Source organism: Rhamphochromis sp. 'chilingali', assembly GCF_963969265.1.
Source record: "Rhamphochromis sp. 'chilingali' genome assembly, chromosome: 2".
Lineage (NCBI taxonomy): Eukaryota > Metazoa > Chordata > Actinopteri > Cichliformes > Cichlidae > Rhamphochromis > Rhamphochromis sp. 'chilingali'.
In genome coordinates, this window is record NC_137930.1 from 63,803,429 (window position 1) to 63,826,162 (window position 22,734).

General features: G+C 39.4%; 1 protein-coding gene and 1 long non-coding RNA gene across 8 annotated transcripts in view; one reads left to right on the forward strand and one right to left on the reverse strand.

Annotated features, from left to right (window-relative positions):
• The window catches only part of ldlrad3 (low density lipoprotein receptor class A domain containing 3), a 101,177-nt gene that overhangs the window by 34,328 nt on the left and 44,115 nt on the right, over window positions 1–22,734 (forward strand). For 2 of the 5 annotated variants that reach the window (XM_080870905.1, XM_080870908.1), the window contains exons 2-4: window positions 2,603–2,749; window positions 14,363–14,488; window positions 19,050–19,184. In XM_080870905.1, the coding sequence (XP_080727031.1) occupies window positions 2,603–2,749; window positions 14,363–14,488; window positions 19,050–19,184 (408 nt within the window). Of the gene's footprint in view, window positions 1–611; window positions 698–1,014; window positions 1,079–2,602; window positions 2,750–14,362; window positions 14,489–19,049; window positions 19,185–22,734 lie in introns of all 5 variants that reach the window. The other 3 variants (XM_080870907.1, XM_080870906.1, XM_080870909.1) reach the window with 3 other exon arrangements.
• Window positions 3,214–22,734, reverse strand: part of LOC308389494 — a 49,305-nt gene continuing 29,784 nt past the window's right edge. For 2 of the 3 annotated variants that reach the window (XR_013970282.1, XR_013970283.1), the window contains exon 3: window positions 16,639–16,923. This is a non-coding gene — a long non-coding RNA (uncharacterized lncRNA). Of the gene's footprint in view, window positions 4,650–16,638; window positions 16,924–22,734 lie in introns of those variants that run through there. The other variant, XR_013970281.1, reaches the window with a different exon arrangement.

Sequence of the window (22,734 nt, forward strand, 5' to 3'; positions counted from 1 at the left end):
GTGACCGCTACCCCGGGTTGAGCCCCCCAAGGAAGATGCCTCCGGGGAACCCCCCGACGCCCTAAGCCTGTCCCTACCCCCTCACCAATCACAACAGTGAAGGCGGGACCAAACTATGACCCCCCACCCCCACTAGGTGATGGAGCTGAGGTTTTCATATTTGTCATTACTATTCTGCATTTAACATTTTTATCCCTTTTCTCATTTTCAGATTTTGTTGAGAAGGACATTTAGACATCCATCACTGTCTTTTGTTATAAATATTTAATGTCAAACAAAATAAAAAAAAGCTGCAGGTACCTACATATATTAAGTATTGTGCTGAATTCTTGAGCTTAAAAAAAGTCAATATTTGGTATGACCAGCTGAGTTCTTTAGTACAGCCTGAACTATTTTAGGCTCTTTTAAGCTTTGTTGTAATTTCTTTAAGCAGTCAGTGGTTCTGTCGGCTCCTTGAAGGGCGTTCAAAGCTCTTCGTTGGATGTTGGCTGCCTTTTGTTCAGTTCTGTTCAAGCTGATCCCACACTGCTTTAATAATATTGACGTCCAGGCTCCGGAGGAGGGCCAAGTTCATGACTGATAGTGTTCCATTGTGTGTTTTTTCTATCCAGGTATGCTTTGATTGCACTGGCAGTGTGTTTGGGATCGTGCTGAAAAAGGAATCCGTTGCCAATCCGTTGCTTTCCAGATTTCCATGGTATTACACATGGTGTTGCACAGTGGATCAAAATCTAACTCCATTCATAACTCCGTCAATTTTGACAAGATCTCCAACTCAACTGTCTGAAATGCAGCCCCAAACCATGACAGAGCTCCTGTCGTGTTTTACAGATGGCTCTAGACACTCACTGTTGTAGCTCTCTCCTGACTTCCTCCTGCTGACAATTTGAACCAGAAATGTCAAATTTGGATTCATCACTCCATCAGACCTGTTTCCACTTATTTAAGTCAGGTTATGGTGTAATTTGGCATACCTCAACCTTTTCTCCCTGTTTCCTTTCATGTTCACGATAGCCTCCCTTCCACTGAGACCATCTCTAATGAGGCTTCACTGAACAGCAGATGGATCAACTGAAAGGTTAGATGAATCTCTCAGGTCGTGTGTCAGGTCTTTGCGGGGTTTTCTCTTAAGGGCGTGACAGATACTGTTCATCCGCTGCAGATCGTTTAGTTTTTGCGGGGGGGTTCTGACCTGTTTTTGTCCCCTACTTGTCTGTTTTCTTTAAGCATACACTGCACACCACACCTGACCAAGATATACCAGTTTTGTTTTGTTTTTTAAAGCTAAAAGCACTTTGGGAATCACCTTGTTGATGCAAAATTCTATTTTATGGCTGTGAAAATATAAGATGTCAAGCTATATTTGGCATTTTCATAGATTCAACTAAAGAAATTGGAACAGTTGATATGTTTTTGCAACACACTGCTAGTAACAAATATGCCATTTAAAATTGGTGCTTTAAGTTTTCTGTCATGTGTAGACAAAACACTGGGTCATCTGTTGGGTTAGATTTGCTTTGTATGCTCGGGTAAGTCAGTGATAAATGGTTTAACAATAGAATATATAAAAAACAACAACATTCCTCTGAAAATGGTCGGGTACAACAATTAAACTGGAAATGAGCAAAAACCTGCCAGTGTAAAAAGACTGTTGGAAAGCCTGGAGAACTATTGCATAAAACCACTTTAAAAAATTACTGGCTTCATGAAAACAAATATGAAAAAAACTAAGGACTTAAGAGTTTGTGTAGTACTGTGCAGGTCATTCATGTATCAATATATCCCTCCATTTTATTCATTTCAGTCATGAAAATAAATTAAAAAAGAAAAAGAACCGAAAGAGCACGGTAAATAATAATTACATTTTCACATCGCTGCACTTCACAATTGGAGTCATTTGAGCTGAGGACTCCATCAGTCATTGTTCTGGTAAGCCACACTGCCATTTAAGATGCAAAGGTCCATACGTTTTCACAGCAGCTGAACCCGTTTTAGCACTGCAGCATAAAAGTGTTCCGCGGTCTGTCCGAGACGCCTTATTACTGCCACATAGCTTTGTTTGCGAGCTAAACTGCTCACCACATAGTGTCAAACCTCAGCCAAAAGGCCGTGTCTCACATTCCAGCCCATTATGCCGCAGCTGCACTGCGTCCAGTAGAAATGCCCCAAACTGGTTCGGGGCTCATGATTACTGTGCCGACGGTGTGCTTATTTTTGTTCTGCGCGTGTGTATTGGTGCATCTGTGTAAGTCTAGGGTGAAATATGTGCTCTGTTTGTATATTAGTGTTCTTTGATGTTTGTATCTTTATCTTCCCTATCGTGATTTTCACCCACAATACTGTTAACACTGAATGACCTAGACCGCTTTTGTATTCATGAGATCTTCCTCTGTTTATTTGCTCATAGATTGATACGGCTTTTTAAATAGAGCCGCTGCCTTTAATATTTTTCTGTCTTTAGACAATGGAGATAATAACAGATTTCCATTTTGACTCTGGTGATGAGTATTGCTGTAATGCAATCGCTCTACCTGTTTGATTTCTTTACAGAGCGAGTTTGTAATAGTCTGTCCTCTCCTCTGTTTCTCTTGTTTATCAACAGAGAGCCAGCTGCTTCCAGGGAATAACTTCACCACGGACTGCAACATCCCTGGAATCTTCATGTGTGGCGATGGCAAGTGTGTCCCAGGCGGGCGGCAGTGTAATGGACTGCCCGACTGCTTTGACAAAAGTGACGAGAAAGGCTGTCGTAAGTTCGTCATTAATAAATCCCTTTTTAACGACTAGATCCGCCTTTACAGTTGAAGCCAAATTGATTATTTAGAGTTACATCAAGTCTTCACAGCTCCTGAACTCTTTTTGCGATCCAGCAGTTGTACTTCTTCTGACATCCCCGTCCAAAGAGCCACAAGGGCCACTTAAAACGAATTCTCTGCCAACTTAAATGAACTTCCCTCCTCAATCCTCAAATCACTCTCCCCTCAGTGCACAGCCTTCCTCTTTTTCTTCCAGACCCTTGGCCTCAGTTTAGCACCAGGATGAAATTTAATACCATCAAAGCAAAGGCCGATTACTTCTGTGCGCACAAATAGTGGCGCATGCATAATTCTACTGTAACACTAGAGTAATAGTTTGGTTTTGATCCACAGTTTTAGTTGGCTTTGATCTTTCTGGTCTGTAGCTCCTCCTTTTCTCCCGCCCATCTCAGCCAGAGCTCACACAAAGATGGGATTGCTGATGAAGATCGACTTTGAGGAGCTGCCACACCAAATAGAATCCCTCATCTCCCGATATGTTCATCTCTCTGAATGTCTCGCCCTCCCGTTTTCAGTCGTCTCTGTGCACCATCCCAGTTTATCTCATCTGATCATTTTTGGCTTTTGGCTTGTAATTTGCTTTGCAGATGCCTGTTTTCATTTAGCAAGCAATAAACCTCCTCTTAAATCTTTTTTTGGTTTTGTTTTTCCTAACCCTGCTAATTCTCCCCAGTTAGAAAACAAAAACAAAACATATGGTCTGCCCTCCATTCTTTGTTTTTTCCTCCTCGAACAGTCACTTCTCTCACTGTTCTCTTCTTAGCAGCTCAGGGAAAAGGCAGACGACTCTTGACAAAGGTGTGCTCCCTGGCATACAAGCACACACACACTGTCACACTACAGTCGGTAAACTTACTGTATAGGTTATTGGTTGTCTTAATTTGGAATGACTTGGAAATCTAAGATGTATATTCATAGGGAATTTTATTGTATACACTAACCTTTTTTTGTATACCTTTTGCTTGTGACGCCCTTTAACTTAAAGAAAGACTGTTGCATTAATAGACGACTATACGTTCAGATTCTCATCGCTCACTGACCTTAATCTGTCAACAACTGTCAGACATGGAATACTATCATTTATGCATATGAAGTATCAGATACTTCCAGTATAATACAGCCTCTATATCATTCTGGTCAGCCACTTTCACTCCAACAACATGCAATTAGTGCTATAGTTGCAGTTGTTTTTATTTTAAACATGACAAAACTGACAAATTAAATGGGGGGGAAAAAATATTTGAGGAATGTCTGGTAGCCTCTAAATGAGATAACAGATGAGGATAACATGAGCTGTTTATGATCAGGGTTAGACTAGCATAACTTGTTAGCTCAGAAAATTCTCTTGCAAGTGAATGGAGGCGTCTGCATTGGTGCTTTTCCTCAAATACATGTCATTTATAACGAGAAGCAGTATATCCATATCTGCAAACAATTTTAAACTTTGGCACAACACAAAAGGAATGAGACGCCCCACTGTGTTTGTGATTGGAGTTTGAATTCAGTTAACTTCCTTGCTGCATTCTCAAGAAAGCAGATCACTGAACTGCCAACATAAACTGAATGTATATAGTGCACGCGGTGTCTCTCGCTGACATAACATGTACTGTATGTACAATGTACTGCTAAAGATTAAAACAAGTTATCACAAGGCATCACGCTCATCCTGCTTGGGCTGTCAGAGCGCTATTTGTGTTTGCTGTAGACATCTACATTATCTGCTCTGGCATAAGTGGGCCTTATTATTCTCAAGTAGATGGCTAGTTGTCGTTTGGTATCTCTGGCGACTGCTTCCCGAAATCCCCAGACAAACTTCTGGCTCCATTAGGGGCTCTGCAGAGACAGACAGACAGATGGAGGGATCGGAAACAAGGGAGTAAGAGAAAGAGAGGGGGCAAAAAGGGGGACTCATTATTGTGGCTTCAGCAAGACTTCTGTCAGGATGTGTATTATCTAAGGAGAACACAGTGCCTGGAAACTTTGTGACTGCAGCTATGAATTCTCTGCAGGTTGACTTATAATTAGACACCCCCTCTAAGAAAACACAAATAAACTCAGTTATGGGTATATGTGGTAGGTTTGTTGACTCTGTTTGCTTTCCTTCTGTCATTGAGACATAAGGGTAGTTTTTTTTGAGAGCATACTTCTCAGAAAAACACATTCTAAATATTACTATCATTACAAATGATTGCTGCAAGGCTTGCTTTCTTTATATTTATAGTATCATAAATCTCTAGGGTGTCCAGTGTCCATCCGCTGCCCTTTGCACTCATAGTCATTACCATGGAGGCAGAGCAGTGTTGACTACTACTGGATATTAAATTTCCTTCCATCTGTAATGTGAGCAGATGGCTTTTGTCAAAAGGTTTCCATAAATACACGCTTTAATTGTTGATACGTGTCGATGTCTACATCATTTCCGTCTCTTGGCCCATTTTAAGTATCACACTAGTGGATTAAGAAAGAACAACAAAACAATTCAATTCTCTTCTTTGTGTGCCTCATAAGCATGGAAAGATTGTGCTTTGCAGGCATGCATATATTTGGTGACTTTGTGTTGTGTTTATTTTTGCCATATGTGTGACCATATAAAATTCTCTGTTACATTTTTTTTTTTGTGCCGCAGAGGAGTGCCTATTTTTATCTCATTCATTTGCAGAAGACAGCTGTACTCAGAAAGTAGATCCCGCATAAGCCCCTGCTCTTTAGCCAACAGATTGTGCTGAAGTCTCTCACCAAGGAATACTTATCCTGTACCTGAGGTAAAGGTCATATGTGGGGACATCCCCCTGGTGTCTCATTAATGAGCATTTTATTTTTGAACACCATGTAGCTAATGGGAAACACAAGAGACAACAAATCAGTCTCAACTCGTTCTGATATCTTCAACATAAAACATGAACATAGTTTTTAAAAACACAAGCGTATACACTCATGCTGGTGTGCAGTGGTCCAATCAGTAAGAAAAAAAAAAACTATTTTGGAAGATGGATCCACCTACACATGAACTTAGGACGACATTTTCTAGGAGAGTTTGATTTTTTTGCCAGCAGTTGTTTTGCTTCCAAAATAAACTTCTTTCTGCCTTATTTATTGACCTGGTTACATTTTATTCCAGTGTTGATACCAGTTAGACGGTTTGCATTTGCATGTTCTTTTCTCAATCCTTTATTTATTTGTAGATATATCTCATTATGTCACAGCTGTCAGCCCAGGAATTGTAAAGCCACTCCTGTGTTCCTCCCAAACCCCACTGCTCCTCTGCTGTTTGTTTGTTCTTCCAGTCCCCTGTAGCACAATGGTCAACTGGATTTGTGTAAATACTTTTTGCTGGCTCTTAAATAACAGTTTTGGCTGAGGGAAAAAGGCAATATCTCCAGCCTGAGTCTTATTTCATTTAAGATGAATCTTATTGTATTTCCGCCTCACTAGTTGAGGCCAGGACCCCCCAAAGTATTGTTTTGATCGAGCCTTTTTTCTCCTGGAGTGCAACCTCTACTTTGCTCGGCAGATTAAAGGGGTCTTTAAACTGAGATTCAGAGGCAGGCTGTTGAATAATTCCTCACACAAAGAGGTCAGAAGTACCATCCTGCTCTCTGGTGTCCATAGCGCCAGCCCGGGAGAGTGTTAGACGAAATGGATGCTGACAGACGAGAGAAGGAGGAGAGCTGACTGAGCTCACTGGGCCTCAGAGCCAGGATTAGCCTCTTTGCCCTTGTCTGGACAGGACATGAGTAGACGAGAGAGGACGGATACATAGCAGGGCCAAAAGGGTGAGTGGACGTGATTTAGAACGCAAGAAGTGTAGAATCAAAGACGCAGACACAGAAATGTAGTTAGGAGAAAGAGAAAAGACGGAGAAGTGCATTTCAAAGCAATGATTGTTCTGAACTAGTGGCCCTGCAGGCTGAGGCTCTGGCCTCTCTGTGTGGGAGAGTTCACATATTCCGAACTCTGCACTCACAAACTTCTCTGAAACTTCTATGCTGCTTTGAACTACAGGGCCCAACAGGAAGGCCACTGGCCATACCGAAAGGCTGCGCATCTCCTAATTCAATGCTTAAACTCAAGCGGTTTGCATGGCAGCATGCCTTTAATTAGGGCGATAACTCTGATAACTCTTCACTGCTTGAACTTGATCTTGAACATTTGTAATTGTTGCACAGTGGGTCAATTAAAATCAAGCTATGAGGGGGGGAAAACACTTCACTAGAACTTCTGCCCAAAAATAAATAATAAAATCAGGGAGCTATTCAGAAGTTGTTTAATGTGAAACAGAGTACACAAGCCAACAGTTACTGTAAAAACCAAAAGGGCTATTACTACAGCTAACTGAGCTGAGCTACAATACCATTCATTTGTCATGCCAATCAGTAAAGCTTGGTTTATACCTTACATTTAGCAGCAGATGTGTTTGACATCTTTAAACAATATTAACTTAAATCTGTCTGTTATTCCAGACATGCTTGAAACTTTTACTTGTGAACTGTAGCCTCACACGTGGTCTGCTATTGAAGTCTCTATTAAGACTCTATTAACAGTGTAAAAATCACTATTTCAAGTTTTAATTTCTTGTTCCACTTTTTATTGATCCACTTTGATCTTCATAACATTTAGGAGCAAAATAAACTCCTCAGTTTATTGGATTAAATGAATATTAAAGCCGGGACCAGTTTGCCTAATTTTAACACAAGAGCAATGTAAAGTTGGGCAAATGCTCCCAGCTTTACATGACAGTGTTTCTATACTGTATGTGGCTCGTTTGTGTGTGTTTAATTTATGAGGACAGACTAGAAGGATATGCAGGTGACTTCAGTTATTAATAGTGTGAATGATTTATGTGCCAATTACTTGTTTATGATGCTTAAGCCAAGATCGAGCTTAGTTTAAATAGTTTCCTAATATTGTAAAGCAAAATGTAAATGTTGTTTTATTACTGCAAATGTAATTAAAGGCTTAACAACAGATGGGAGAGCAAAGCCAACAGAAATGAAATGGTGCTTTTACTTCACCATCAGTTGAGCTCACCTGACCTCTGTTTGCCATAAATCACAATCACGTCACAAACTATTGCAAACAAATTGTTGGAACTTGTGTAAGAAATCCTTTCTGTGACTAAGGTAAGTGGCTAAGTGGGTTGTCTGCCAACTGGAAGGCTGGTGGATCGATTCTCCGGCTACTACAGTCTGTATGCTAAAGTCAACTAGAACAGGAGCTACATGTACACGCCTACCTGTGCAGTGCTAATAATAGTAACTCTTAATGCGACATGGACAATGCAACATGCAACATTTTTCCCACATCGGACTGGTGATTCACAATACAGTTTTTCTAGCTCCACACTGCTTTTAATATATATATTAAAGTATATTTGATATCACATCTACTCAAAATATCAGGTTTTTTTTCCTGTCATTTCACCTTTTTTATGAATTGCCAATCAGTTTGTTCCTAGTGATGTCTTAGTGGTTATTGGAGTTACAAATGTTTTGACCCCAGTCAAAAGCAAAATTCTGCCTATGCAGTATTAATAAATTAATGTATTTATTTAGTTTCGTTTTTTTTCATGAGTCCTCAATCATATAGTTTCAAGAACAAGCCCATCATTGCTGTAACATTGCCTGGAGGAAAACTCCACCTGCTGATGTGACTGCAGTGCTTGGCCTGAAAAAGGTGTTACCTCTGCTCCCGAATTACAAACGGGAAGGTAGAAACTGTTTGCTCCTCCTGTCACATGCCAGCATGTCCTGAGCATAGCATGAGGTAAACTGTGTGCTATAACTGCCTGTTGTTTGTGTTTAGCTTCAGTTGCTTTGAATCGTTTCCTCTCCCTGGACAAGCTAGAGCTCGGTTTGCATTGCCAGCAATAAATCAGACTCATTCCCAGTGGGTGCTCAGGTCCACCGCTCTCCCCTTTGTCACAGATTTTTTTCATAATAATTAAGGGGGGAATTTCTAGGCCTAGCCGAAGGAGGTGGTTTTCGGGTCTCAGGATTTTGACTCTGCTTCTCACAAATAATGTGGTTTTCTTGACTTCATCAAACCATGACCTCCAGCTTGTAGCTGAGCATGAAGTGTCAGGAACAAGATTTAGCACCCCCGATTCTGAGGCCACGGTTCTTAGCTGGACAAAGGTGGAGTGTCCACTCTAGGTCGGGAACAAGTTGATGCCTCAAGAGGAGGAGCATTCTGAGGTCTTATTTACGAGTGAGGGAAGAGTTGAGAGTGAGTGTAACAGATAGATTTGTGCAGCTTCTTTAGTAATTGGAATGCTGTACCAATCTTCTGTAGTGTGACAGTGAAGCTGTCAATTCATAGATCAGTCTACATTCCTACCCTCACCTGTGGTCACAAGTTCTGGCTAGTGACAAAAAAATAAGATTGCAGATATAAGCAGTGGGAATGAGCTTCCTCCAGAGGGTGTCATGTGGGAGGGACTTGGATTAGAGCCAGCAGTCTTCTGTTTTGAAATGTTCAAATTGAGGAGCAGGCTACCTCTTGGGTAGCCAGGTGTTTCAGGCATGGCCTAGTATCAAAAATTAAACTAAGAAGAAGAAGGAAGAAGAAGAATAAAGTGGGCTTTGGAGTGTCAAGTCTTGGTTCTAGAATGACTTTGAGAAATCTGTAGTCACAAATATTCAGTTTGGTTTCCAATATAAATATCATGCATCCCGAGAGGGGTCGGTCTTGGTATCAGCCTACCCGATGAAAAAGAAATGAGAAATAAAATATTAAAATATAAAGAATTTGGAAGATGGAAAACAGACAAAGGTTTAATGGGTCAGAGTCTGGTGGGTTCCTGCATGAAGTCTTTCACTCTGGTGCCGTGTCTTTCTTCTTCTCTGACTCTTTGTTCACTTTCGACTGAACGCTATCCTTGTTCCATCGATTTTCACAAATGAGCCAAAATGATTGCTGCTGATGCTTCAAAGGAATAAGAAATGCTGTCTTGTCATTTTAGAACACATTGTTGGACACTATCAGTTCAAACGAGCCAATTTTAGCAGTATGTTGCTTTCTATGATGAATATTGCAGCAGCGTTATTATCTGACAGATCGTGCGCTGCTTTTTCACCATATGCCCTTGCTTCTCTTCCCTTTATTGGAATTTGTTGAAATATCACTGATATTTTACACAAGCCTTCGCTGTGTGGTATACGAGCCGTTCTCGCTACCCCATCTAGCACAAAGTTTGATGGCTTTGCAGAACACCATTGGTCCGTAAACACTTAAGATGAAGGCAGCTCTATAATGTTGCAGTGCCCCTCACGGAGTGCTGTTGTATTGTACAAAAGAGTGTGCAGGGCTTAGACAGTGAAATGTACAGTGCAATGTAGGGATTATTTTGATCCCTAGGCCCACTGCACTGGAACTACCCATGCACTTTTTGCTTGCACCCTGACTCCATTACCTATTGATTTCTTCCTTTCAGAAATACTCTGCAAGGTCAGAGAAACCTTTGAAGTCATCAGTCTTTTCTACTCTTAGTTTCTGTTCTCTCCTCACTCCAAGTGTTTTCCTTCTTGTTAGTCTCTTCAGCGAGTCCTTCTCCTTACTCTGTCAGTCATGCATGCCCATCATGGCTGCGACTACCTGAGCTGAACATTCTGTTCTCTGAAGAACCAATCAGGGGAGAATAATTTAAGGGCATAGAGGCGCACACCGGGGGAAGAGGAAAAGCATGCCATCGCCAACAGGGTTGTCGGATTCCACCCGACATGAACAGTGAAGCCACAGGGGAGGTAAATCTAAAGAGCAGTGCTCTGTTTTAGTTTCTGTTGTATCATCCAATGATTTAAGTACAAAATATGCCACGGTGCTACAAATCCAGGTCAGGATTTGAACTACGATTAACCTGTAGATTATGAAAAAGGGGGAAAAAACAAGTGTTCTTTTATTTATTTACCTTTAAGTTAAAATTAAAAGACAGTTGTCACATAGGTGATTAGCAGAAGTATACTTTTTAATAAAAATGTCGAGCGTTATGTGCAATTGCATATATCAGACAACAAAAAACAGAGACATGTTTGTTTTTTTGTGCCTGTGTTTGTGTGTCCTCCACCTGTGAGCTTCAGTGTGAACCAGGCATGTTTTTCTGCAAGTGGTAGTCTTACTTCACGAAATCTGCTCGACTGCTTACCCCATTCGTTTTCATTTGTGCTGCTCAGCTGAACACTGGAACTAAGTTTGGAAGCCACCGAACGCCCTGTCTGCTTTTCGTAAACAAACTTCTACAAAGGCTTAGAGGAGCGAGAGAAAATTTGGCACAAAAGTAAAGCAGTAAACAGTGATGACAGAAGGGATGAAGGCAGGATGAAATCGATGCTTATACAATGTAAATTGAAGAGTGTAGCAAAGGACCTGAAATCAATCAGCATTACCTGGATCAGCAGCGGTATTTAAAGTTGAACTGCTAATGCCCGGGATATATGGTTTTGTGTTGCCATCTCTTCCACTCTAGTTTGATGGGTCTAATTAAGTTTTTGCATTTTTGCTTCATAAACAGCTTGGCTTAGGCTATGGTGATATGCAACCCAAAAACACAGCTAAGCACATTAGCTATATCTGTCCAGCCAGCTGTGTTTGTCCCACCCACCAATTCCCCTTCATAAGCTTGCCCTTGTTGTGACTTTTAAGTTAATTTTGTGCACAGACGCTGGGTCGGAAGAATCCTAGCCAGCTGGATAAGTGGTAATTAGGATTCACATGAATCTCAGAGCAATAACATTTCTTTCTTATGTATAGAAATAGAAAATAAAATTGGTAAAAGAAGAAACACCAGTGTAAATGAATACAAATAGATAACAAAGGATTATGTTTCCTTTGTTTGTGGCCAGCAGAATCTCACTTTAACCCCCAGCGGGAGCTCGTGTTTTTGTTTTATTACTAATCTTTTAATATCCCTGAAAGCTACAGAAGAAGACTTTTATGAATGTGATATGCTGCACAAAATGAGATTTGGGTGTTTAGGGACTCTGCTGGCCAGGTAAACAAAGGTTTCCCAGACTATAGACACATAGATCGGGCACTATCCCAGCTTCCTCCCGCATCCAGAGGATTACATTTCATCCTGGAGATGGGTGCTCCAAAGCCTTGTGGTTATTGCGCCTTGCCCTCCGTGCTGCTACACATAATCGCCACAGCTTGAAAGAGCTCATAAATCAGGCTACCGCAATAAATTGTAGAGGGAAAAATGTGCACCCCTGGCATTTGAAGCAGCACATTGCCAGCCTATGAGCGAGCCAATTCTACCCACCGCATTCAACACAGGGAAACAAAACACATAGAAGGTTTGGTGGCTTTCTTTGACATTTCTAGCATGCCCACTCACTTCCTCCTCCCTGTGTGTTTGTATGTGTGGGTTGCTCCATCCTTCTGTTGTTTCCAAGTGTTCATAAAATGTATCATGCTACTTCCTCACTGGCATGCGTCTCTGTTATTTACCAAAGCATCATAACAATGTCTTAGTTGTAATTCTTAGATTTTCTTTTCTCTGTCTTTAGTAAATACTGTTACAATGAGAGCAGCTCTGATTAGAAGCCAGATTTCCAAATGCCAGCTTTACTTAAATGCTTATTATTGGAAGGGAAAAATGCATCCAGTAGGTAATTTTTTTTTTTAAAAAGTCTCGAATAGGGAAACACAAGTCTGAAACATTGTATTTTATAATAATATAACTCAGTAATGCAAACTGTAAATATAGCAACCATGGTTCTCTTGCAGCAATGTGTGTGTGTGTGTGTGTATTTCCTGGTTGGAATCCGACTTCTACAGTAACTTTGCAGGGTCTTTTCTGATGTCTTTGCTTGTATCTACCTGTTATCTTGCTTTTCTTCTTCTGCCAGGGAAGATCAATGAGTTTGAGGTAAAAAGCTAGGGCTTGGTGCTTAACTGAGGTTGCCAGGCATTGATGTTCTGCAAGCTCTTCACTCAGTCTCAGGGCTGTCCTGAGAGATAAGGCCCATGGCCTGCTTAGGCTGATCAATGGCAGAATCCATACAAACCCTCTCCCACACGATTTACTTTCTTTGTCATTAACTGATTTTTTTTCTCTCCTCTTATCAGTACTCTTTGGTCAAGATCTTACCCATTATGTGTCATAATTGTGGAAATGGGAGTATTAGCAATGCAGAACAAAATGGGCTACCTTTAATGATTCTTTATCCGTAAGCAACTGTTTGAACATTATATAATATTGAATGGCTGTGTGTCTTTGAATGTTAGAACACGCAGGTATAAAGTTAGGTCTTGACATTTTTGGACAATGACAATTTTTAACTGCAGTAGATATGAAAAGGAACAAATGCAAATGAAATACAGACTGTCAGCTTTTAAATTATCATGATCATACATAAGCTGTTATTTTTTAATACTTTGAAGAAATCTTTTAGAGGCAATGACTATCAAGCCAAGGAACCATGGATGTCACCAAAATGAGTTTTTCTCCATTGTGATGTTTTGCTGAACCTTTTCCTGCATCCGTCTTTGGTTATTGTTTGATCATGGGTTAATTTCCCCTTAGTTTTACCTGTTTACCAAGTGAAATGTCTTGTAGATCAGGTTGAAATCAGATGACTGACTTGGGCAACTGAAAATATTCCGTTACTATTGGATCTCTATTTGCACTGTCCAGTCGGTTATGCTTAATTAGGATGCATCTGTTTAAAATGGATAGCCCTAAACACTTTGGGATAACTTTGGAATATAACCAGTAAGAACTAGTGACCCGTTGCCATTGGAAACCACTAACTTTGCTGTTTTTTTTACAGATGATTATGTTTCTGATAATAAGCCATAACATCCACATTTTTTGTGTCGTTCTGTTACAGGCTAATCTGATCACCTGGCAGATGAAAAGCTATGTTTTGACGTGTGTGTGTGTTTATTTGGCAAAGTCTAATTTGGCCTTTCTTTCGGTGAGACTGATCATTGGTTTGTACCTTGTGCTGAGCCTTTTTGTTTCCCTTATTAAGTCCTGAATATTGTGATGGGAATTTTCTTTAGCATATGACCGATGCTGTGATCATTACTGTTGATTTCAAATAAAATCTAGACCTTATGCTGTTGAGTTCACCATTGTGTTGTTTTTCACAGAATGTGCCAAACTGTTGATTTGGCCAGTTCTAGAGTTATGTTACATTAAACTGCTTTAAAGTGGATAGTTCAAATACATTTCAAGCCTCTGAAAGTAGAGGACTATGGTTTAAGAAGTGTTTTTGTTCAACACTTCGAAGCAAAGATAAAGCATATGCACTGATTTTATTCCTCTTCCTGTGTCCTGATTGTTTCATTTTAAATCTATCATGGTGTTCTAGAAAGGAAAAATTGTGTAAGTGTCACAAAAACACATGGACCTAAGTGTAATACAAGCACTGTCTCCTAGTGAAGGTCTCTCCTTTACCTTGTTCATCACAGCCAAGGCAAATGCTGTCATAAAACATGATGTCTGAAAGATGTCTGAAAGATTTCTGCACCGTCTCTGCATCATGCACACACTAATTCATTGTTCTGTTTTTCACCACTTCCCCCAACCCTTATATCTTTAGCTAAGGTCAAGTCAAAGTGTTCTCCTACATTCTTCGCCTGCGCTAACGGTGTCCACTGCATCATTGGACGCTTCCGCTGCAACGGCTTCAGTGATTGTCCTGATGGGAGTGACGAGGAAAACTGCAGTAAGTCTCACATGACACCCAGATACATGGATCTGTGGCCAGATGATGCCATGTCTTGTTTATATCAAAGCAGATCTAAGCAACATATGGAATATATATGTTGTATGTCTTATGTTCCTCTGGTGGAGCTTCATCAAATCTGAGAAAATAACCCTGACGTCACCATCAGAGTTATGTTTAATGGGCTTGGAGTCTATAAATTTCGAACAGGTTAAAGGAAAAAAAATGCAGGCTCCATTGCTTGGAGAGATTAATACACACTAAAAACTAAAGTATAAATATCTCTCTGCTAAACAGCCCTTTTAAAATTATAGCAGTTTTAATGTGGGTTTTTTTTTTTCTTCAGCAAAATTATAGGGTGCAACTAACATCAGTCTGAACTAGAGATGGACCGATCCGATATTACGTATCGGTCCGATACTGACCTAAATTACTGGATCGGATATCGGAGAAAAATAAAAAATGTAATCCGATCCGTTAAATATCACGAAAGCACCTCACAAAACTTGCAACACGCCGTAACTCACCTCAGAATGTTAGCACGTCGGAGCAGTATGCATCACGTGCGGGACCTGTGGTGGTCTGGATAGCATTTGGAGCTTCGCTAGCAACCCGGCATTTCATCTCCGACAAAGTTATCCCCGAGAGAAGTAAAGCAAGTGTGTAAGTCCATCTCTGAATGTTTGTAAAGCATTCCTGCGTTAAGCTTAACAAACGATATATGGAGCGACTGCCTCTCCTCCTGCTACTTCAATCATGAAACTGCTTAATGATCATCTGATCGGCTTTTCTGTCGCGAGTCCGTCTCTCTGGTTTGTTTTTGGCTCACTTTGCACCAGAAAGAGGAAACCAGTGGCTGAACAACAGCAGCACGTTTAAGCTTGATAAGCTGTTGTTAGAATGTATTTAATATTACTTCCTACTCGAGGATCTTTTTCTACGTAGCTGACAGCTGGTAACTGAGCAGGGGCGGATCTAGCAAAGTTTAGCCAGGGGGGCCGATAGGGCATTAACAGGGGAAAGGGGGCACAAAGACATACTTTGCTTTCTTATTCTCATTTAAAATGTCGAGCTTTTAATAAATAATTATCTGACACCCAAAGTTTTAATTTGATGTAAAATGAATAGAAGTCAATTACTGTACATAGTGACTATTAAGTCTAATATATATACCCTAGTAAGCTATAGTACTTTTTACTTTGGGAAGGTACCATCTGTGCAGTCTGCAATTTTGTTGAAGAAAGATGTTGAATCTATTTAATATTTCTTGAAAAATAATTGATTTCTGTGCATTTTTTTTCACACTGCATCAAATTAAGGTTGATTACATCGATTAAGCATCATGAGGTGGAGCGTGAGGGGTGGTTCCCTATTTTTTATTTATTTATTTTTGTTGTTGCTGGGAGTTGGAACCCTATTAGTTAGGTTGCTTAATATTTACGCTAAGTACTCTTTAAAATACCAGAATAGGGAGGATGGTGTAGGTTTAAGTTTATTAGATTGATCAGTATTGCTGAACTATGAAATTTTTTTTTTTTTTGCATACAGGTATAACAGAATAGCTTTAGTGTAGTTGTTGTTTTAAACTTGAGTATGAACTTATACAAAATGCAGCAAGATATTTAAAAAAAGTTTTGTTGATTAAAAAACACTATATCGGATTCATATCGGTATCGGCAGATATCCAAATTTATGATATCGAAATTGGTATCGGACATAAAAAAGTGGTATCGTGCCATCTCTAGTCTGAACTACAAATATGCTTCTGCAGTAAACTGTAAAATACTTTTGCTTAAGCTTAATCGATTTGCCACACCCCAAAAATTTCAGTTAGTTACAATAATAATATAAATGCATCTCTGTATGACAAATTAGAAGATTCAGAGCGACTGCCCTTCCAGTGTCTGTGTCTAATGCGTCTGGAGAGTCCATTCAGTTTAAATGTTGACAAACTTTTCCGTCTGTAATCTGTGTGATTATGGGATCTTTTCCATTAGATATACAGCACTGTGCAAAAGTTTTAGGCAGGTGAGAAAAATGCTGTAAACAAAGAATGCTTTCAAAAATGAAAGTGTTAATCTTTTATTTTCTTCAATCAATAAAATGCAGTGAATGAACAAAAGAGAAATCTAAATCAAATCAATATTTGGTGTGACCACCCTTTCCCTTCAAAACAGCATCAATTCTTCCAGGTACACTTGCACACAGTTTTTGAAGGAAGTCAGCTGGCAGACATCTTGGAGAACTAACCGCAGATCTTCTGTGGATGTAGGCTTCCTCACATCCTTCTGTCTCCATGTACTGCCAGACACACTCGATGATGTTGAGATCAGGGCTCCGTGGGGCCATACCATCACTACCAGTACTTCTTGTTCTTCTTTATGCTGAAGATGGTTCTTAATGACTTTGGCTGTATGTTTGGGGTCGTTGTCCAACTGCAGAATACATTTGAAGCCAATAAACAGTCATTTATATTTCTGAAAGCATTCTTTGTTTACAGCATTTTTTCAAACCTACCTAAAACCTTTGCACAGTACTGTATGCTGCCAACAACCTCTATCTATTCCTCTTTTGTGGGGAGGTCTGGTTGTAACAAGTGTCTGGTTAGAGCTTTCCTACCAGCTGATATCAGGACACCAAATAAATACTCAGTCAAAATATACATTTCTATTTAAATGAAAATCGGTGTTTCCCAACAAAAAGACATTGAACTGGAACGGTATGTTACTTTGATAACCACGATTAGCTTCATGATTTCCACAGAGCCTCCAACACTCGGACTTCTCTGTTGAAATATTAACTTTCTGCCTTGGAGTAATAAAAAAAAACTTATTAGGCATTTCCACCCAAATTCTCTCCATGTATAAGAATTTAGAGCAGCTAGACTATTCCTCTTTTGAGATTACAAAATTTCTTGCTTTGTTTTCTGTGGATGTAGCTGTTTTTATAGACAGGTTTCCACCATGTGGCTTCAACAAACCACGCAGCATTTCAGAAGCTGTGCTTTTTGTCTGCTCTGTCCAACTTTTTACAAGCACTTGACAGGTTTTTAAAACCTTGACTGCTGTACCAGCCCACGGTTTATTCAGACTTTCAGTTATGTAACTTTGCAAGATCTCACTTCACTTTTTTCCCCCCTAAAGTTCCTGACAGTATGTGTCTCCTGCAGTCATAAAACAAGCTATAATCATCTTCTCACTTCAAAATAGGCTTTTCTGGCGAAAAAATGTTCTTGAGAAAGGGTGCTGGAGCTGGATGAGCTGCACAGGAACTGGTAGAAAGTTGCACTGCATTTCCAGGATTAATCCCACCTGTACAGGTGCCTTATTGAGTTTAAAGTGGTTTGCAGGAGATTCCTGATACGTCCTGTGGAAGTTGCACTTTATTCTCAGCAGAATAAACTCCCACAAATTTATGTTGTCAAAAGTTTGATTCTTTCTGATCATTTTTAACACATTTCTGGGTTTTTGAAGTCTGTCATATTCGCACAACCTATGTGCCTTAAAGCTGTCTTTGGTGTGTCTCTACTATGGTAAAGCAGGGTTATGAAATACCAAGCTGACTTTACTGTCTGGAGTGATCTGCTCTGTGAAACTTCCATCAAAGCTGTGAACCCATGTATTTTTAGTGGAGAAGAGTGGCGATCCATTTTTGTGAGTCTTCTGAAGTATGCTGTGGCACATGGTGGGCACAATCAGCTTCAGTGGACACAGCACTATCTGGCACAGCTATCCCTGCTAGACTTTTAGTTACATCACTACTTTGAGAGGGGAAAAGTTATTCTATAAAGAGTCCAAGTTCTGCAGAGTTGCTGTGTCTCAATAACTGAATTTTGCACATCTGTATATTATAGTGTTGACAATATCATTTTTATGCATTGCTCATAACTCCATGGTTATGCATCATTTTATCTTTACTGTTTTACATCTTTTTAACAATGTAAATATTGTTGTCCATCTTTTACCCTAGTGTTGTTGTAGTAGGTGTACAAGGTGTACAAGATTTGTTTGTTTTTTTAGAGTATAATTGGCTTTCACATGACCCCTTTGCCGCTTTCCCAGTGGGGAAGGTTATTCGAGCCAATCACTCACCATTGTCAGAGGCAGTGTTTCTAGCCTGCAGGGCCCCATGCTCACAAATCTAATCTAGCCATTTAAATGGAGCTTTGCTCTATGCTCCCAGCACATACTGCGTCACAACTGTGTAATTGTCTGGATCTTCTCACAAGATAATTATGCCTCATTTTGCAGAGGCCTGAACAAAGACAAAAACCAGAACGTACTGAAAAAGGAATGGTAGTTCTCTGCAGGACTTTGAATGTTTTAAAAAGGTTTTGTCCTCTCTTTTAAATGACTGATTTTTGATTTTTATCAAACTCCAGACAAACTTGCCGATAGTTCTTAAATGTTTCATATCTTCTGCTAAAATGCCACCATATAATATTTACCTGACTTTAAACAAATTGTCAGATACAGCAGATCAATCTGAGCTGAAAACTTTTCCCTGTAAAGGTGTTTGAGCTAACAGCTGACCCTTTACCTCTGCTCTGATTCGACCACAGCGGAGAACCCCTTGGTGTGCTCGGAGGCTCGCTTTAAGTGTCGAAATGGCCGTTGTGTGGACCGCAGCTTCTTGTGTAATGGACAGGACAACTGTCAGGACAACAGTGACGAGGAGATTTGCTTGACTACAGCAGGTAATGTTTTTTTTTATTATTTAATTTAATTTTTTACTAAATGGAACATCTACTGAGGCATTGAGAATCTAACATACACACAGGATTATCTGGTTATGCAGCTTCAACACACACCTTTCCTGGTAAAATACAATAAAGCATTTGTTTCTGTAATCACATGAAAATGAAACAGCTTCAGCAAAGAATTGTGAAATTAGAAACATGTAAGAATATCAGTTATAGATTCCATACAGATGTATGATGTATACACAGTGTTACATATAATATTTACGCACGTTCTAAGCTCATCTATAATATATATGTATATGTTTCATGTTCATTATGGATGCATTTTTGGAGCGTAATGTGCAAACGTGTGAACTGCATCTAAGATATGCAAGCACCAGGTTTATTTAATTATCTTATGAACTGCACATGAATCAAATAATAGGAATGTCAAAAATCAAATGATAGCAGCAAACAAATACCAATCAATTTTACCCATACCATAATTACCCAGACTAATTGTGTGCTATTTATAATAACCTTTTAGAGTGATGAAAGATAAAAACCCTGTGCCCTGTTGCAGATTTGTTATATGGAAAGTGGAGCTGCACAAGAATTTAAACGTAATCTTGCGTCAGATAATTATTGCAAAGTGGAAAAACAGTATTTAGGCTTTCTGCTTAATTAAAAAATAATCCTATTTAAGCAGCTTAATAGTTCACAAAGTTGTATATTCAGAATATATCGAAGTATCTAAAGTAAATGTACCTCATTATGTGCAGTAACACTTGTTGGATAATAATTACTGATTTATTGATGTGTTTATCTCTTTAATGTTGAAGCTGTTGAAGATTTAATAACCTTATTGCATGGGAGCTTGAACTATAATATTGCAATTAATCTGCAAAATAATAAGTAACTACAACTTTAATCAGAATCAGAATCAGAAACTTTATTGTCATTGTCATGAGAACAACGAAATTAAGAATGGTCCCCGATCATTGCATCATCCCTAGCAATATCAAAATATAAATAAAACAATAAAATTCAATAAATAAAATAGAATACTTAAAATACTAATAAGATATAACAGTAAAACATTCACATACATTCCCACACACATGCTTCAGACCGTGCATAGATTAACACAAGAGTGGCGGCGCACGTAATACAAAATAAGTATTGTGGACTACAAAGTATATTATTCGCATCAACATTATAATGGAGTGAAAGCAGAAAGCAGCATAGCATGAAAGTACTTTAATAAAGTACATGAAGTACATTAAAGGAATCGTGTAATCTTTTGGTGTTGTGGCTTTTAAAGAGTAAATGTAGTCCAACGGCTTTGATTCGGGGTGTGCACTGGAGGAGTTAATCGTATACCGAGGGGGTTGATGCCACCCCATTTCCCCCTTTTGGAAACACCCCTGCATCCATGCACGTATCAATTTCAATACAGTGTTTCATTGAATACATTCCTTCACATGGATGCACACATGATTACAACTGTGCATGTGTTTCTTTCCTGCAGTTGTTCAGCTCAGTAAAAGCCATGACTTTTTTGGAGAAAACCTTAATATCATTAACACAAGAGTGAGACACACTTTATTTCAGCCTTTCTCTCTTGGTCTTACTCCACCAATACTAATCTCATTAAAGCTGGTCCTTCATGAAAAAAAGCAATTATTAATCTTAATAATTTTTTCTGTATGCAAGACTAATTCCAAGCACATTTCTGCCTTATCAGAAATATTGGCAGTAAACTTTGCAGCAGATTTCCAAACACGTGGAAGCTTGTAGATTCGCTGTTAAACTGGATAGCAGAGCTGCAGTGTTTAGTCACTCAATATGTCATAAAACTTGATGTTTTGGAGACATCACTTAAGAGATATTCTGCAGTCTGTGCTTTATAACAAAACCACTGACGGATTAAGCTTTATGCCAAAGAAGACATAAGCTGCTGTGATTTTATTCCCACAACACTGGAAAAAAAAACCTCACTGTGCCTTTATTTAACAGAGAGACACACACCACAGCATCATTAGTGTAATGTTTGATGGCAATGTGTCGACTTGTAGTGTAATTCAGGTAGTAGCAGGATGATCCCTGATAGTGAGAATGATGCCTTCTGGTACAGAATGCCTTATTCACTGTCAGGTAGCACTTATATCTGGCATTCTTATTTTCCTGGCACGACAGCCAGCTACTGTCAACACCTCACTTGTTCTTCCACTGGCAAGCCTATGATTTCTGCCAGCAGTCTAATCCTGATGCACGTATAACCACCGGAAACCCAGTGTGGACCTGCTGTCAGGTGTTCTTTCATGTTTTAGAAAAAATAAAATAAAAAATCAGTATATAACTGTCCTGCCAGGATGCTGTTGTCATATTGATTTATACTTTGAGAACAAAAGTCTGTCAAAAGTAACACAAACAAAAACAAGTAAAGTGGAAAGTTAAAACTATCAGCATCTATAGCCCACTACACACTACTGTTATTACCAGGACTGAGTCAGGCAGAAACTTGATTGAAACTCAAGAGGCAAAACATGTCTACTAAACAGGGAGGAGCACTGCAGCAGTCGTACAGCAGCCGTCAAAAAGTTTTGTCCAGCTTTTCCTCAACTGCCACTGCTGACAAAGTACAAGCAGTAGCTGCTGAAGCTAATTATTCTGCCCAATTTTCCTTCAAAAACTATTATTTTCAAGTCAAAATTAATAAGCTGGAGTTGGTCAACTTTTTTCCCACTTTTGTGAAGCTGAATTAATGAATGCATTACTATTATTTCTTCTTGCTTGTGTTATGAAAGAGACAGAGCGAAAAGGCAGTCTATCTGTAATTACAAGCCTGTCCTCCACAACTCAATGCAAAGGCACAGAATGCTGAATAGCACTGTATTGTGGTGCAGAAATATTGATCGATATCTGTGTCCACTGCACTCCATTTCCTTGTTGACAAGTGAACAATACCAACTCTACTACTTGCTGGAAGAATCCTGCTGGCTGTAGTTTTGGCTTCTGAAGCATTAGACCTCAGAAAGCATTACTTCACACTGTATGGAGAGTTGCAATGATCAAACAGAAAACCTAATGGTAGATGATTTTTTTGTTTGTTTGTTTCCAAATGCATTAGAAAGCATTAATCTTTTACAGCTCTGTTACATTATGTCATAAAATGTTCAACTGCATCAATATGGGCTCAGTGAAGATCTATCAAGTGACACATGACTGGGAATTTTGATGGTCCTGAGTGCAATTATTTGGCTCCATTAACTACAGAGAGAAAGTGTTCTGCCTAGAAGCAATTCTATTATAACTGCTGCAATGGTTGACGGAGTGGTTTCTCAGAATGCATCTACGTCTAAACTGTCTGCAGGTGATGGAGTGCCAAGTTTTACCCTTTCCTTATCGCAGGAAACTCCGCCCAAAAAGCTTACATTTTCAGCTATCTAGTTTGCGAGTTTTTGGATTTCACAGAAATGTGTCTGCGCACCAACTTCTAACCTAAGTCTGTTTGGGTATGTTGTTGTATTCCCTCAAGACTTCGTGTCAGCACAGGTTTTAT